We start from the raw sequence: 16,533 nt of genomic DNA, 5'->3' as shown, positions 1-16,533 counted from the left end.
GCCCGTTAAAAACTGGGTGGGGCTAAGTGCAGTTGCACTTTAGTTCTGGAGAGCTTTACGATTGAGGTTTTGGATTGTGACCTGGTTTTGATTGGAAATTATATTTTTGGCACGGGGAATTGTCAATTTAGTATCGTTAATGCATTTTCGTTATAGTACAGCCAAGACGGCAATCTTTTATCGAGAAACTCCCGTCGAGAAGTAAAAATATAACGGAATCACCGATGCAAACGATAGTTACTTAGTTATGTGATCATTTCCAAACGTAGTTTAATTTTGGCATGGTTATAAAAATTAAAATTTACACCTAATATGCACCGAAAGGTGCAGACGAAGTTGCAGGCAGATGTTAGTTATTAATAATCATTCTGCTATCTGATATATGTGGTAATGAGTATATTAATATACTCATTAGGGACCACTTTTTTTAAGAGAATGGTTAGCCTAAACCCTTTTGTAGGCTCATGCTTTAATAAATGCCTCAATTGACTTGTAACAAATAAAAAAATCTACTAGTGCTCGTTTTCTAAAATGGGTCTAAATATTAACCTTTTCGACGCCGTGTGAAACACAAAAGCAGTCACCCGGACGCCACGTCACCGAAGTGTCAAATCTGAAATTGAACTTTATGCATATGCACGTAGGTCTATGTTGCTCTGTGGTTTGTGACCGATTAATTAGTCTTTGGCGTTGAACCTGCGGTGCGGATATATCGGTCATTGGCGTCCAAAAGGTTAAAGACTATGCCAATGTTGAAATTGTCAGTTGACATGTTTTACTTTATATTTTCTCTTTAGGTACTTAATTGAAAAAAAAGTAATAATTACCGTTCTGTTTTTTTTTAATGCGCCTAATATGTTTTTATGTATTATACGTTTACCTATTTCACATTTAAATTTATAAAGCTCATTTCGGTTAATACGAAGGATTTAGGATATATTAACATAACTCAAACACGTTTTTAAAACTCACAAATTTAATACTACCTTACATAAGTGGCCGAATATAAATAAAATTAAAACATTTTGTATAACTCCGTCAAATACGTCTCACAGAGGTTCTTGCTCTTGAACTCCTCAATCAATTTCGGTTCAAAAAGCTTGTTAATGATATTGGCAACTCTACTGTCATGCGGTGCCAACGCGTGGTCTGACGCTAAATGAAATATCTTCACCGGCTGTTTAGTATATTTCGACAAATTGTAATCATCGGGTAGTTTTTGACTATTCGGATGCGGTATGGCCTTCATGAGAATGATTTCTGATTCCAATTTGAAGCTCGGTTCATAAGTTCTAGCTGTTTGAATTCTGTTATACGCAGATTCGAGGACTGAGCGTGTGTATTGGTTAGAATAGTGGACTAGGCTTCTAAGCTTCTTCAAGCATAGATCAATCTTCTCCGACCAGGACTCTGCTTTAGCCAAATCTTCTATGAGATCTTCGTCTTCTCTGCCTGCCATGAGCCGGTACATGTGTTGGACGATGGTGTCCTGTAGTTTGGTGTCTGATAGGTTGCCGAGGTAGGCGTTGAGTTGTGCTCTTAATGCGTCCGGGCTGCTGTCTAAGCAGTACACGACACCTACGTAACCTGGAAAAAATAATGATGTTAGTGTAGGTACAGTGGTGGTGTGTGACTTAACACGTATTTAAACAAGCTAAAATTAGTCGAGGACTTTAAGTGACGTCGACCTTATCTGAATCCTGTATAAACATCTAAAAGACTAAAATTAATTAAAATTATCTTTAATTTGGCTATCCAGTCCAGACGCTACAGTGTTATATGAAAATGTAAACGCACTGTTTAGACAGCAAAACATATGACAGAAACGCAACACAAAACACACGTTCCCGCGTATACGCTGCGTAAAGTTATTATTATTAGTACTTATTTCGTTTTAGGCAGGCCATAGTTCCCTTAGTACGATTTCACTGTTAAGATAGTAAAAAGAAAATACACGCTACTGTCACTAAAATCCGCTGCTGAACTTAATCTGACAATAACTTAAATTAAATTCTTACCTTCTTTTTCAATTAACGCCGCTAATTCCAAAGCTACGTTCACGCCGAACGAATAACCGAACAGGTAGAACTTCGACTTGAGCTCGAATCGGTTTTTCATAAACTGGGAATATTAAAATATCAATTAAGAACAAAGAAACTTAAATATTTCCAATTTGTTAATCAAAGCAAAATCGCTGCGGGCATTTGAACTACAGTCAACATGAAAGGAAAATATTTGCTTGGAAAACTTTTTGGTTTGAAGAAATTTTATTGATTCTACCTTTTTCAGTGGAAATCTTTAGAGCATAAATATCTGGATGTTTTTATCGCAAAAATATTTTTGTACAATAATTTTAATTGAATTTCAAACATTATTTTATAGAAAACTAGCTGTTAGGTTTCGGCCCAAACTATATAGGCACTTCGGTAGCCGAGCGTACATAGTGGTGCAAAGATCCTAAAACGCGCGTTTGTCTTATGCGATAAACGCAGCGTTAAACGCATGCGATCAAAGGAATGTAATAAAAATGACAATGCGCTAACCGCTGCGTTTACCGCGTAAATCAATGTAGTCTCATTAGATTATCCGATGTAGATAAAATGGGTATGCGGCTAACGCATCGCGTTTAATGCTGTGTTTATCGCATAACAACCGCGTGCTTAAGTGATGGCAAACTGATGGCAAAATATTGGGACAGTTCTAGGATAAGATTTAAGACTTTTTACTTTACCTACTAGTATTTTTTTCCTTTGCTTTTTTCTATTTTGCCTCTCACTTACCTTCATTATATTCAGTGCCATCTGTTGCACATTGTCGTTGGTTAGATCCGGGCCCAGTTGCAGCACCTGAACTTGCATTTTCAGTCTTTGGCATATTGGCAGCAGCATCTCGTGGTGGCCTTCGAAGCCTGGTATCATCATCAGATATGTAGCCTTTGGATCCAACTCTTCCTCTTTCTAAATTTTGAATTTGGTTAATGATTTCGTAGTTATGTTATTTAAAATCAAAACAAAGAGGTTTAGGCCTCTTTACATACTAGGCTAAGGTAGGTAGAGGTTTACCTACCCGTCTTTTTCTAATTGTAGGTATTGGACAGAGAGACGGGTAGTCTATATACATACTGTCGCGGCACGCTACAAAAAGCGATATAACAAAATGGTTACTATCATTTTTTGCATTTTTGAATGAAAGCGAAAGTTTATTTGCACTTTTGTTATCAAACTGTATTTCAAACATTTGTATCAAACTTGTATTTAGGTGTTATCCCTATTTTTACTCACCTCTGCCGCATTAGCTACTTTAGTGGGCATATTGACCATAGGCTCAGTTGCCATACATTCATCCCCATCAATGAACGTGTAGAAAGCGCCCAAACCACTGTCGAAGTTCGTTCTATACACGTTGAGGTTGTTGCCTAATGTTTTGATACTGAAATTGTAAAATTGTTTTCTAGTAAAATATCAAGCGTAGTTTATAGTCCTCAATCATGTTTACATTGTTTTTTTTTTATATGTAAGAGAGTATGAAACTCACTTACAAATTAAAAAAAACCTAATATAAATGGTTTTAATTTTTAGACGCTTCATAAAAGTATGCAGCGTCTTAAAATTAAAACCAATGAAAAATTCCGGTTGGGAGTGTGCTACAGAGAAGGTCTACTTTCCACTGCTGAGTAACGTTCACAGATACGGCATTTGTTAGTAGTAGCGTGCACAGCGGTCTCAGTAGGGCCTCAACTGCCACGCGTGGTAGCGTGTGCGTGGGGGGCACTCCGGAACAGGCCACGCGTGTATCAGTGACGTCATTATATTATATAGCGTAGCGCAGAGCATGCTCATCAGTAACAGTAGTAGGGATAGTAGTTAGAGTATTATAATAATTATCATAAAAACTTATTATACATATGTTTCATATTTTATTACTTTACCTGTAAATAGTCATTTTCCTCAAATGGTCAACAGCGATAAATAAGTCGTAAGTTTCGTTTATAACTAAACGAATTTCTTCCAAGTTGTTATTAGATAAACTTAGATTACTTAGAGTCAGTTTTTCATCGATATCCTCGATTCGGCGGACTCCTATAAACATACGAAAGATATTAGAATTTTTATCATATACCTATATGACTTTTTATCAATATTGTCTCCAGATATTAATGAAAAATAGTTCTATATTTTCAGAAAGAATTACTTATTAAATAAAGAATGTTCAATTTGTTATATACCTTATATACCTTAAGACTAAAACAATATGCTTATTGAAATACCTCTTATAATAGAAATTTAATATAAAATGTATGCGATAGGACTTAGTTTCATTAGTTTTGATACCTATTGGTTGAATAAGATCGCTATTAGTGTATGTACATACTTACAAGTGATCTGCACTGCAAGTATCTAATAAGATATTAAAGTTAAATGTTCAAAGCGTGAAGGCGACTACGGGGAAAAATGGAGTTTACCATTTGTCTTACGTGTTAAAATAATTTCGTGTTTAATAAATTCCAATTATAATGCACTTCAACAATTTAAATTTGTGTGTACTTACCTAGAACCTTTTCGATTTTCTGCAAAAAGTCGCCATGTACGCGCTTCTTCAAATTGAACGTAACAACATTGTTGTATTTCAGTTTCAAACTCGTTTCTAGCGCTTTGAACACTGCCGACACGGGCAGCGGCTTTGTCTTAGAGTTCTCTGTGTTTTGGTCAAACTAAAAAAAGGGAACTGACGTAACTTTCTGTACAGAACAGTCTACAATTTAGTTACTTCTATTGTTTGAGAGTCACTAGCAAGAAAGCTGATTTTAGTCTATTTAAACAAAAGACGTTTTATTGTACCTATTTTATTATTTCATGAACATTTTCTGTAAGTAGGTAATGAAGTAAAATGAGAAAATAGAGAACTGTGTTTATAGATGTGAAATGCGTCAATATGGTTATGGGTAAAGTGAAACAAATAATATACATTTTTTTTACTTTACTGGCCATAAAGCGGTAGCTGGAGGTACTAAAGAACGATAAAGTACTTAACTAAGATATGAGGGAAACTCAAAATTAAACTGTTTACCTGAATACCTAGTGATTAAATAATGTGTCTTAAGCATCAAAGGATCTGCCAGGGAGAACTGGCGTAGAATTGTTCGTCGTTCAACGTGACCATGACTGCTCTGCCAAGAGTAATTCGACGGAGAAGAAGAAGAAGAAGAGAATTTGTCTTACCACTTTTATTGAGTCAACGTGCAGTGCCAGTGCCGGTAATCCGATCTCATTCCTTGATTGACAGATTTTGTCCACTATCGATGAAGTATATTCGTCAGTCACACTTTCTGATGAACGGATTAGTACTGCAAAATGTCTGAAATATAAAATAAATAGATATAAAAATCACTAACGCAACGATAGGCATACTCATTCATCATCGCCACTTGACTTTCTAAAAATTGAAACTATAGATAAAATAAAATGAAAGTAAAACAGCTTCGACCAGATTTCTTGTCTTACTTATACAAAAGAATAAAAAAAATGTTGTTACAAGGTAGCAAATATCCTACATACTGAATGCGTTGGTGTATTCCCATTTTTCCCCGCCAGGCACAGATGGGAATACACCGATGCGTTGTGACAGAATAAAATTGATATAAGACCGATTGCTACCATCATGTCATGTCATAATACATAATTTTACCATCCGCCTTCAATAAAAACATGTACTCTTTTTTAAAGTATTTGAACAAATTAAATTATTTCAGAAAAATATTTTAATTTGTTTTTATCAGGTAGAAACACTACTATATAAATTATAAACTGAAATAAATGTCATATACTAAGAAAAAGTGACCAAGGCCTTGAGGCAAGGATGTACTCTTTTTGTCGGGACCGCAAAGTTTAACATCTAAATAAAACTAAGAAATGTCCTTTCATGCAATTATAGTAGAAACAACTGACCTTAATTCGCCACAAAGATTCCTCGACACCAAATCAAGATTATTAACAACCAGACTCCTATTGTTGAACTTGTCAACAAAGCCCGCCTGCTCCAAAGTTTTCTCGATCGCATCCGGATCTTGAACGACGAAGAGACCTTCTATTGGTCCTAATTTGGTCGCCTCCTTTAGTAAATTTGCACAGCCTTTCTCCGTTCGGAGATTCTCGGAACATAGTGTAATTGAAACACCGGCGTTTTGCCATTTCCTGTGAATTAATTTTCGTTTAATAATACCAAAATACCAAAAAAAAATATAGTACATTATTGTAAAAATAAAGTTGATATTTCGTAAGGTTTTTATACATATTAACTAACCCCATTTTCTTGAACAAGAAAAATTTAGCATTTTTTCTTAGATCTTGTTTATTTAATTTAAACAAAGTTAATACCTACTAGGTCCACTTTGACTCTCTCCAAATAATATTACTTGTTTACTTTAGGAACGATTTAAGAAATTGTTTTTTGATCTCTTCGCTTGGGTACTATTTTTAAAAATCTAGTTGATTTATTTAAATTTCGTCTCTTTTATGCACTTACGCCAGCTTAGTATAGAAGTAACCTCCAACGGCGCTTGGTTTGAAATGTATGGCAAGTTTGGACGCGCCTCTCTTTACGATGTGATCGGCCAACTCAATGCCCACACCATAGTCATCGCACACTACAACGTACGTGTGTGTTGATGAAAACCATATTCTGTAAAAAAAAAACATTATTATTCCAGAAAGTACAATTTAATCAAATTGAACAAATTGTGGAGCAGGGCATAGGCACTTATATAGGGAGTCATGTTTACCCTTTTCTTTTAGGACTTCACCATTAGAAAAGAATAGAAAAGATGTATTTGATCTCAATACGTGGTCACTGCTGGTCAAAAAGGTACAAAGTCAAACTTATCCCCTTAAGGGATCTATTTCAGTTAACCTAATGAATTGATTAATTGAATTGATAAATCCATCTTGTTGGGTGTATTCACAACAGCTATCTAAAAATGTTGACCAATTCTAACTCTATTAAAAAATCTTAGGTACTTAGGCGTCACGCTGAATCCATTACTAAGAGTGATAGGGTCTGTCATTCTGATCAGTACGCGCCCTCTGTGCCGGCTAGTCGCCAAGAGTCTGAAGGCTCTAGAGATCGCTGTTGGTGGATACACTACACGGGACAGCGGGCGGACGGCGCCCGTTTCGATTCCTTGGCAGATCATGGCTTGCAGTTGCTGAAATGTAAAAAAAAAATGGTAGTTGTCACCAGGTTGCTGCTTGAGGACAAGTAAAATAATTTACTTGTGTTTCAAATGTTGTCAAGTCAATGTTGTACAATCGTGTGATAGAAGGTGAAATTTAATGCTAATGAGACTAAATGCGGTCCCAAAAATCAATACCAGAAATAATATTCTCTTAGGTGAATTCTTTTAGAGAGACATTTGGATTTAGATAACTAAATCGTTATATTTATAAATTCATAATATATGCAGGTTTAGATTTATTGATGATAATTTATAATTTAGACTCAGATAAATGAAGGTTAAGTTAAAAAGTTGCACGATACTGTCATGGTTAGTTTACTCTGACAATTTACTAGATTTCATTCGGATCACTATCATGACCTGATTTTTAATCTGCGCCTTTTATTTCTCATAATTTGGCTCGGAATAGTTACAATCACGCCACAGCCACAGATAATGATTTGACTGTGGGCCCGATTCGAATTTTGAAATAGACATCTATTAGACATATTTTAGACATCACCAAGGTACGATAACGATATGTTTAAGATCTAACCTGGCAAATTTGACATTTGCGCTATTCTGGAGATACAGTTGAACGATTTCCATAGGATATGACTTAGAGATCCAATTCACATCGAATAGATATCTTACTCTATCTAACGTAAAAGTGACATTGGTTGCCTGAATTGCGCTGCAAAAGAGAACTAGTTGTAGTTGATATCTAAACTATAACGTATCTAGCATGGATCTAGTACGTGTCGTGTGCCCTTATTCTAAATAGACAAATCAATTTACATACCTTGCTTAATTCTGAATACTCCGGCTTGAAAATGGTCGAAAGACGAACAGCTCTGTAGTTTTTTTCTTGGACAATAAAAGACATGCCGAAGTTTTCGTTGGCTTCCATGTCTTCATCGCTGACGTCTAGAAACTCGCCACATCCTTCGAGGCCTTGCATCGCCATCTGCACGGAAGTCATGGTCGCATTTTTATCACATGTCATTTGTCATGTCATGCGTCACTTTCGCACTGTCGTGTTTGGTCTGTTTAAGCTAACACGAGCTATCATACTTAGTAACTTTATTTTCGAGTTTAATTACAGTGAGACGCCTCATTCTGCTCTCATATGGTTCTATATATACAGGATTTTGACTCTTGGAGTCTCTAAGGATAATTTGATAAGCTATATATGTAATCTTATAGTTCTGACACCTAGAGACATTTACACCTCTAAATATTATAGAGTTTTTTTGCGTATCTGTATTTTTTTATATTATTATTATAGTTTTTTTATGTAGGTAATACGACATTAAGAGACCATTATATACATCTCAAAGTAATTGTAATACTAACGTATTCAAACTAACGTTTGAATTGGTAATTACAATTACTAGTTGTATTTTATAAAATTGATGATGTATTTAATTGTTATTATTTTTGCTTGTATGTAAATTCAATGTTGACGTGTAAAAGTGCCCTTGTGGCCTATTTGCTGAATAAATGTTGAAGTTTTGAAGTTTTTTTTGAAGTTAGAACGTGACAGGCATGGTGACAGACGATAAAAAGGCGACCATCTTAGTGGACCAGTCTACTGGACATTCAGATAATATTTATAAACTTATGTTAAGTCCTTAGAATATTTTGGTGTAAGCAAAATTCAAATTAAATTAACTCATATTACTGAAGATAGTACGACTAATAATGTTGTGCGGCATTAACATATTTATAACTTCAGTGTGTTAAAATGAGTATTAAAAAATTACAAATTCTACATTTATTGATCTTATTTTTTTTCTAAATTTAATGTTATTTCTATTTCTACACAGAATCACGAGCGCTTTTGATCTTTGACAAAGGAAAAATTCATTCCATAAATATTATATGGACATTATTTTACTGTTAAGGTAGACAGCACTCGCTATTCTGAGTATAAACCTAAAAATCCGTAAAAAAAATTACAAATGATAAATTGTCGCTTTTTGATAAATACTGAAATGATGAAAATTTTAAATATTTTACATAAGTACCAGTCGTCGTCAGATATGATCTGCGCTGAGATGCTCAAAAATAGCTGAACACGCACTCTAACGCCTTGACAATAGAGGCGTGTTCAGATATTTGTGAACACCTTGGCCGCTCCGATATATCTAGATGTACATCTTACCTCTCTCTGCATTCCGCTGAAAGAATTAACCACGATATTACACCGCTTGTGTTCGTCCACCATTGTTCTTTTTAACGAATCAGCGTCACGGCTGTTACCGATCTGATGCTCTGTTGAAAATAAGTTTTCGTCATTTGAAAATAAGTTTTCTCAATAATCTAGGTTCGTATGTGCTTTAGACTTAGAGGGACGCGCATTTTAAACAGCCCTTCAGGGCCTACCGGGAACACCGGGGTGCAAATTGCGGGTATCTTTCTCTTTTACTCCCATTAAGGCGTAATTAGAGTGACAGAGAAAGATGCCCGCAATTTGCGAACTTCGGTTTTCGCGGTAGGCTCTCAGTTTATTTTTGTTCTACAAGCACTGGCGCATCAATTACATCCGCTGGAAAAGCCAAGCCTTCTCTGACTTGCTTGCTCTTAAATTCTATGGACGCTGCCACTGTTCCCAACTTACCTTTGAGCTGTGGGAACATCCTCAACAAGAAGCGTTTCTTGTGAATATCATTGACCGCAGTGTATACTTGGCAGCCATTCGCCAGACATATAGAGATGACAGCTTGGCCCAAAGCCCCTGCTCCGCTGGTTACAAACACACGACGACCGCGTAATAATTCACTTCGAATACCCTTGAACAAAATTGTTAATAAATTTCTGAGATTTCGTTTTCTAACCTTAGCAAACCAATTAAGTTAGTTGGGTTAATACTAGTACTAAAGGTTAAAGTAAATTTGTATATCTGTTGCAATGTTGATGCGAGCGATATCACTGTCAACGATGTCGCATTGTTGTTGAGTTTAAAGATTCCCGTTATTCAAGAAACTAACTAATATGAATCAACGACCCAAAGAGAAATGAGAGCACGCCACTTTTCCCGATTCTGCGCCTTTCCTGCCAATTATCGGCTTGAAGCTGACGCAGATCCGCTTCCACACTGTCTTCTCAGCGGTATCTGGGCCGACCTATATACCGGGCGGCCACCAGTAGAAACGCTGCTGCAGTCGTCATCCAAAATATAGCTTTAAGAGCGGAAAATCCAAGATACACGAATATTATCGTCAGGATTTCTTAATCCCAGAAGATATGAATAAAGAGTGAATCTAAAAAACTTCAAACAAATATTTAATAATAATAGAAAATATTAAACGTATGACTTACCAAACAGTAGTAAGCTAAGGCATACGGTAAGGGTACGGTGGCTGCATCTTCCAAAGACCAATGCTCGGGTACGGGCCAAAGCAAATTCTTGTCGGCTTGGACAGTGGACGCCAGTGCACCGCCTTGTACGAGCCCCATTACTTTGTTGCCACTGTTGAAGTTCATTTACAAGAGTTTTAGTTTCAATTTGGGATAATACATTTGTGTTCAAATAAACAAAAATATTAAAATGTGTTAATTTTTTTTGATTGTAGTCAATTATCAAGAACTATAATGTTATTTAATATGAACTAAGATAAATCTAGTAGAGTTTTTAAAATTTATCGATCAGACTTTTGGTTAATATATTTATTTTAGTAAGATATAGTTGCTGATGGTACTAGTGTTCTAACTTTTATATTATTTTACCTCATACGGTAGTAAAATACAAAACCAAACTTACTTATTGTCAATACCACTGAAATCCATTCCAAGTTGAACGTCCTTTTTTCTTAGTACTTGTTGAACATCCCTGTATGACGCAGAGGTGAAGCACACCTGCAAAGAAACATAACAGTGTAGGTTATCCTAAAATGAACCATCATACTAATGAAATCATTTCGATATTTGTGGCTATAATTACTGGTTAATGATGATGGTGGTAGGTTCAATAGTAAACGCGGCGTATACTTTGTAATGAAAAACTTTTACTACGGGACTAAAACCTAACCCCATTAAACCATTAAACCCCATTAAAGCAAGCCTTCGTTAAATTTTGTCCCATTCCAACAAACACAAATGTTAAAATGACAGGGTCAAACGATTATTAACGGCTTGTTAGATTTGACAAATGTTTATGATAACCCACTCTAAAACATATCTGTATATACCTGAACCAAACATTTGTTGTCTGGCTTCGAGGGAGCTTCAATCCACGTGAGCGAGTCCAGCATGCCTGGTGAAGTGACTGCCAGCTGCACGTTGCGAGTCAGAGTTGACTTCGGGCTTGATAGGGAGTAATAGCCACCCCATTTACCCTGTAGAAGAAGAGTCAAATACCACAATAGGTTCTCAAAGCAAATTATTACTTTTGATTTATTTAGATTATTCACATTAAATTTGATGAAGTATCTTTATCATGAAAATACCCAAAAGTTTGCTTTATACACTTCAGTAACAATTTTTATGTGATCTTATATTTTCATCCAATTTTCTTGTGTACATTTTTGGTTAGTGTTTGTTTATATAATTATTTTTTCTGTAGCCTTTTAAACCTTCCTAACATCCATTCAACTTTTGTCATTACTTAAATCTTTCTTTATTAAATTACTTTCATATTCTTTCATAAACTTTTGAGATTGTTAATTATTTTTACCTGTTTCAAGACATTAATTGTCAAGTTCTTCTGGATCTGCTCCTTAAACATCGAGTGGTCTGGAGTGAACGAGGGTGCATGGTAATCGTCCACAACAATCACGCTGACCTTATTAGGATACTGCTTTCTTAACTTCTTTACTAAGCCTGAATTTAAATATAAGGATGCGTTAAATTATTAATATGTTTATCAATATTCTAATTTTTAATCCATTGCTAGAGACCTGGCTATTAATCGAGCCACGAATAAATAAATAGTTTGGTTTCATACAGCATAGTATTGACAAATTATCACAGATAGAAGACTTTTTGCATGACTGGATGTTTGCGTGCACCTTAGGGGATAAGTTAATGGTGGAACGGGGTAAGATAAAGGGGATAAGACCTATTATTGGATAAGATAGACGTAGATTTACCTATAATGCCGCAGAATGGTTGCCTTTCAGATACTAATGTTACATGTCTTGGCTTCTGCAGTTCGCTCAGCACTCGCGGGACCCAATTGAACTTGCTGTCGTGAGCAATCGGCAGGTAAATCACATTATCCTTCCTTATATCTGCCTTTTTCAACAAAATAAATATCTCTTTCTGAACTGACATGGCAGTTATCACATTGAATAGTTTGTATTTGGGATGTATTTTTGTTGTGTCTTGCTCTAGAGCTAAGACGAAGGTGTCGTTTGATAGTATATTGTAGAGATTTCGCATTTTCTGGAAAATGTGTCAAATGGTTAAAAAGTGCTGAAATTAAAAAGAGCTAAAAAAGTAGAAGATTTAGATTTTTATATTGAATTATTCTGAATTAAAATGATGTACATAATAATATAGGTTATTTATATGTACATAATTTCAACTGAAAGCAACTTATTTTAACAATCTTCCGTTTTTTATATTAAATAAAACACATGTTTAAAATATAAAACAATACCTTCTCGTCCCCAAGCAAATTGTAAACAACAAACAAATCAGATTTTCCAATACTGAGTTCTCTGCCAATCAAATTATCAAGTTCAATATTCTCAGCCTGAACTAAGTGTACATCAAATTCAGCGTCAGGAATTTGATCAGCAACTTGTTTGATGTTATTAGTCATGGTCTTGCTATGAGAGGATCCTACGAATTCTGTGATAATCACTTTATTGTCCACGTTGTCGGCTACTACTTGTAGATTTATTTGTAATGCTTTATTAATCTGCAACATAGCAAGTATCTCTTGTAAATTAAAAACTTAAGCATTAAGTAATTAATGCGTAAAAAAATGTTCCGCCTTTCAAATAGTTTTCGGTATCTATTTGTCTTGAGGCAAAATACATTTTGTACTTACGTCAATATCGCCTGTTAGGAAATGTGGTATAAATGACCTCATCTCTAGGTATTCCGGTTCTTGTTCCACTACTGATTTCTCGTTAAAAATTATATTATCTAGCTCGACTCCACCGCATCTATTAAAAAATACATTTATTTTATAATTATAATACAGAATTTAACCCTCCATATTTTTTTGCTATTTGTCAATTGTTTGAACTTACGTGGTAACATTAAGTACTTTAGAGTATTGAGCGGCGTAGCATTTTTCACCGTTTATATCAATAAATGGAAGATTTCCTTGCTCAGGTGCGTTGATAGTCAGTCTTTTAATAATTTTAGGTGTCAAAATGCCAGCTCCATCCCTCGCAATTATATTAAGCTGGATCAAAGCATCTAAGAACATCACCCATTCTTGATTCCATTTTATGGTTGCTTTCTTGCCATCAGCAGTCACTGAATGTAAAGATTGGAATTCGCCTCTGAAAAAGCACAACAGTTTATTTAAAATAATACTCATTTAAAAAATATTTAGATGTATTTTTTTTATTATAATGTACCTGTAAGTAAATCCGCCCAAATCAAAGGTTTTGTAGATTTCTTTCGAGTTAAGAACAATGTCTTCCTTAGTGATTTCTTCAGTATTATCATAACGTCGTTCGTGGTATAAAGATTTGCTGTCAATAATGGTACCCGTTGCAAGTTTTGTGTTGTTGTAACAGACCTGAAATAAAGCAATAAAAATCTTAGTTATTTTATCCACATTTTTATTTTTAATAACAATTTGCACATTGAAATGAGTATAAAATTAGTAGAATGAGACATACATTAAACAAAGATTCAAAATAATTTATAATATATGCTAGTAATAAATAACCGAAACTTCATCATCATTTTTGTTGGTCTCATTACAAGTAAAGATCATCCTTACTTCTTAAATTGTACTCATAACGACTACAAAACATAATAAAAAGATAGATTTTGTAAAAAACACTCAATTAAAAGAGCCAAATGGTAAATATACCCAGTGGGGTATATTATATTTGAATCACGAAGATCAACGTGATATATACTAACTGATGAGAAGAAAATTGTGAAACATGGCGTAGGATAGAACTACTTAAAATATATTGTAATGTTGATGTGTTCATCAGTAAAGTCAGTAAATAATTATAACATAACCATACCTCAAAATCGTGACTGCCCTTTTGGATGGAAATCCGAAGTTGCACTGGCTGTTCAGCTACCAGTTGCGCTTCTTGGTAAAACTGTACGTCCTTGAATGTAACCGGGAACTGTCTGTAGTCAGTATTCTTGTGCATAGCGAACGTCTCCCAAACAAGGACCAAGATACCGGCCTCAGGAAATACATAGTTATCTAAAATTTTATATGATTTTAGTCAAAATTTTGGGTAGTATTAACATTTTGTGGAAAGAATAGGCACAACATATTCTAAAAATGTATACCTAATTAAGAATCCAGTCATTCCGAGAGTTTTTAAAATATTATTTATGATAAATCAACTTAATCGATTAGTGTATCTAAATCAACTTCGTCAAATTAAATAATAAAATGGAAAACCGGCCAAGTGCGAGTCGGACTCGCATTCTAAGGGTTCCGTACATTAAGTCCGACTCACGCTTGACTGCACACTTCCAATATGTTTTCCTGTCATCTATAGGTAAAGAACTATTTAGTGTATTTTTTCAAAATTTTGACCCAGTAGTTTCGGAGATAAAAGGAGGGGATGGTAATTTTTTGGCTATTTACTTAAATAACTTCTAACCTTATATTTCAAAATATAAATAAAATATATTTGAAATTCTCAAAATGAGCTCTTTAATTTGACATATATTTAACACGATATACTTTGAAAAACTTTATTTTTTAATTTTCTCATTTACCCCCCAAAAGTGGCCTCCATGTTTAAAATTCATTTATTTACGTTACATGTCCGTCTCTGGGTTACAAATTTACATAATGTCTACCAAATTTCAACTTAATTGGTCCAGTAGTTTCCTAGAAAATAGGCTGTGACAGACGGACAGACAGACAGACAGAACCACGAGTGATCCTATAAGGGTTCCGTTTTTTTCCTTTTGAGGTACGGAAACCTCAAAGTGAAAAAAATCGCTTACCATTCCGCATGTGTCCCTCCAAAAACTTGTAATCGTCATCGTGTATTGAGATGAAAAAATCACGAATAGAAGTTACAACTCGGCCTTTTGTTTGATTGTATTTTGCTTGAGGCCTACATAAAAAAAAGTTTGCGTTATTATGATTATTAAAAGTACTTTTTACAATCTCGTCTTTATACAAATTAGTCAACTATATTATTGCATAAGATACTCCTTAATATTATATATAATTTATTTAGTCAGATACAAACAGTCATACATAGTTTATGAACAAATCACCAAATTCTACATTAATCTGACTTTTGGAAGAAAGTGTTACGGATACTCACCAATCTTCATTATGTACCCATTCAACAAGATGTGAGAGCAAAGGGGTTTCTGTTGAGACGGGAAATTCGATCTTTGGGTATAATGCTTCGATTTTCGGGTTCAATCCAGATTCATACATCCTTAAACAAGTAATATTATTATTGTGAGACTTGCATTCAAATTGTCGTTTGTAAAAATATTACTTACAATAAATATTATAGGTTGTTCTTTTCTGCCACTATTTTTAGGATTTTTTCTTAAGTTTCTATCTCCAAGAGTAATTACTTAATCATTACAAAAACTTCATTAATTCATAATTACACAAGTCAAAAGCACAGTTCCCATTCCCAGTTTTTTTTTATTTGTAGTTGATCCCTTAAGTATTTTTGCCGATGGACGATAAATATTTATCTAATATTGTCAAGAATGCTTTTGTAGTAAACTTGCAAAGTTACTTACTTGCCAATCGATTCCAGTAAGAACTTAACGGGTTCCTTGTGCCCGCGCCTGGTCAGCGGTATGTGTACGCATTCCTTGTGAGACCTCTTCAGAATAGCTTGGAGCAGGCCATGAGGCGCTATCTCTATCATCACTGCCTTGTCGGGGATTAGCGTGGACGTCTCTTCAAATAGGACGGGGTTCTGAAGAAAAATAAATGTCACATTTTGTCTTAATCGTTTTGGCGTATTTTTTAACATTATATTTGATTATGATTACATTTATCCTGTTTAATTTCCCATTAATTATGAAGACATACTTCATTTTCATAGATTTCCCTGGAAACAACGTGACCTAGGAACGAGGAAATTTCTGAGTGGTTTAGGTACAGGTATATTTGCTAGCTTGAGTAAGTAATTATTATAAATTCAAATTTATATTCTAGGATGTTCGAC

At 34.7% G+C, this 16,533-nt stretch overlaps 1 protein-coding gene across 1 annotated transcript in view; it reads right to left on the bottom strand.

Annotated features, from left to right (window-relative positions):
• Nucleotides 1–964: 964 nt before the first annotated feature.
• The window catches only part of LOC134796788 (fatty acid synthase-like), a 47,765-nt gene continuing 32,196 nt past the window's right edge, over nucleotides 965–16,533 (bottom strand). Inside the window, exons 15-40 of the mRNA XM_063769008.1 lie at nucleotides 16,100–16,281; nucleotides 15,661–15,780; nucleotides 15,332–15,444; nucleotides 14,380–14,570; nucleotides 13,753–13,916; nucleotides 13,417–13,674; nucleotides 13,212–13,329; nucleotides 12,816–13,079; nucleotides 12,304–12,598; nucleotides 11,889–12,034; nucleotides 11,404–11,550; nucleotides 10,977–11,071; nucleotides 10,535–10,685; nucleotides 9,834–10,005; nucleotides 9,378–9,487; nucleotides 8,013–8,177; nucleotides 7,014–7,201; nucleotides 6,523–6,678; nucleotides 5,946–6,191; nucleotides 5,220–5,355; nucleotides 4,549–4,711; nucleotides 3,929–4,079; nucleotides 3,282–3,429; nucleotides 2,781–2,957; nucleotides 2,019–2,121; nucleotides 965–1,587 (exon numbers count right to left, since the gene is read on the bottom strand). Of these exons, the coding sequence (XP_063625078.1) occupies nucleotides 1,016–1,587; nucleotides 2,019–2,121; nucleotides 2,781–2,957; nucleotides 3,282–3,429; nucleotides 3,929–4,079; nucleotides 4,549–4,711; nucleotides 5,220–5,355; nucleotides 5,946–6,191; nucleotides 6,523–6,678; nucleotides 7,014–7,201; nucleotides 8,013–8,177; nucleotides 9,378–9,487; nucleotides 9,834–10,005; nucleotides 10,535–10,685; nucleotides 10,977–11,071; nucleotides 11,404–11,550; nucleotides 11,889–12,034; nucleotides 12,304–12,598; nucleotides 12,816–13,079; nucleotides 13,212–13,329; nucleotides 13,417–13,674; nucleotides 13,753–13,916; nucleotides 14,380–14,570; nucleotides 15,332–15,444; nucleotides 15,661–15,780; nucleotides 16,100–16,281 (4,731 nt within the window). The 3' untranslated portion in view covers nucleotides 965–1,015. The remainder of the gene's footprint in view (nucleotides 1,588–2,018; nucleotides 2,122–2,780; nucleotides 2,958–3,281; nucleotides 3,430–3,928; nucleotides 4,080–4,548; nucleotides 4,712–5,219; nucleotides 5,356–5,945; nucleotides 6,192–6,522; nucleotides 6,679–7,013; nucleotides 7,202–8,012; nucleotides 8,178–9,377; nucleotides 9,488–9,833; nucleotides 10,006–10,534; nucleotides 10,686–10,976; nucleotides 11,072–11,403; nucleotides 11,551–11,888; nucleotides 12,035–12,303; nucleotides 12,599–12,815; nucleotides 13,080–13,211; nucleotides 13,330–13,416; nucleotides 13,675–13,752; nucleotides 13,917–14,379; nucleotides 14,571–15,331; nucleotides 15,445–15,660; nucleotides 15,781–16,099; nucleotides 16,282–16,533) is intronic.

The sequence above is a fragment of the Cydia splendana genome, chromosome 14 (assembly GCF_910591565.1).
Source record: "Cydia splendana chromosome 14, ilCydSple1.2, whole genome shotgun sequence".
Classification (NCBI taxonomy): Eukaryota; Metazoa; Arthropoda; class Insecta; order Lepidoptera; family Tortricidae; genus Cydia; species Cydia splendana.
The sequence above is the reverse complement of the archived record's forward strand: the minus strand, read 5'-3'. Positions and strand labels throughout refer to the sequence as shown.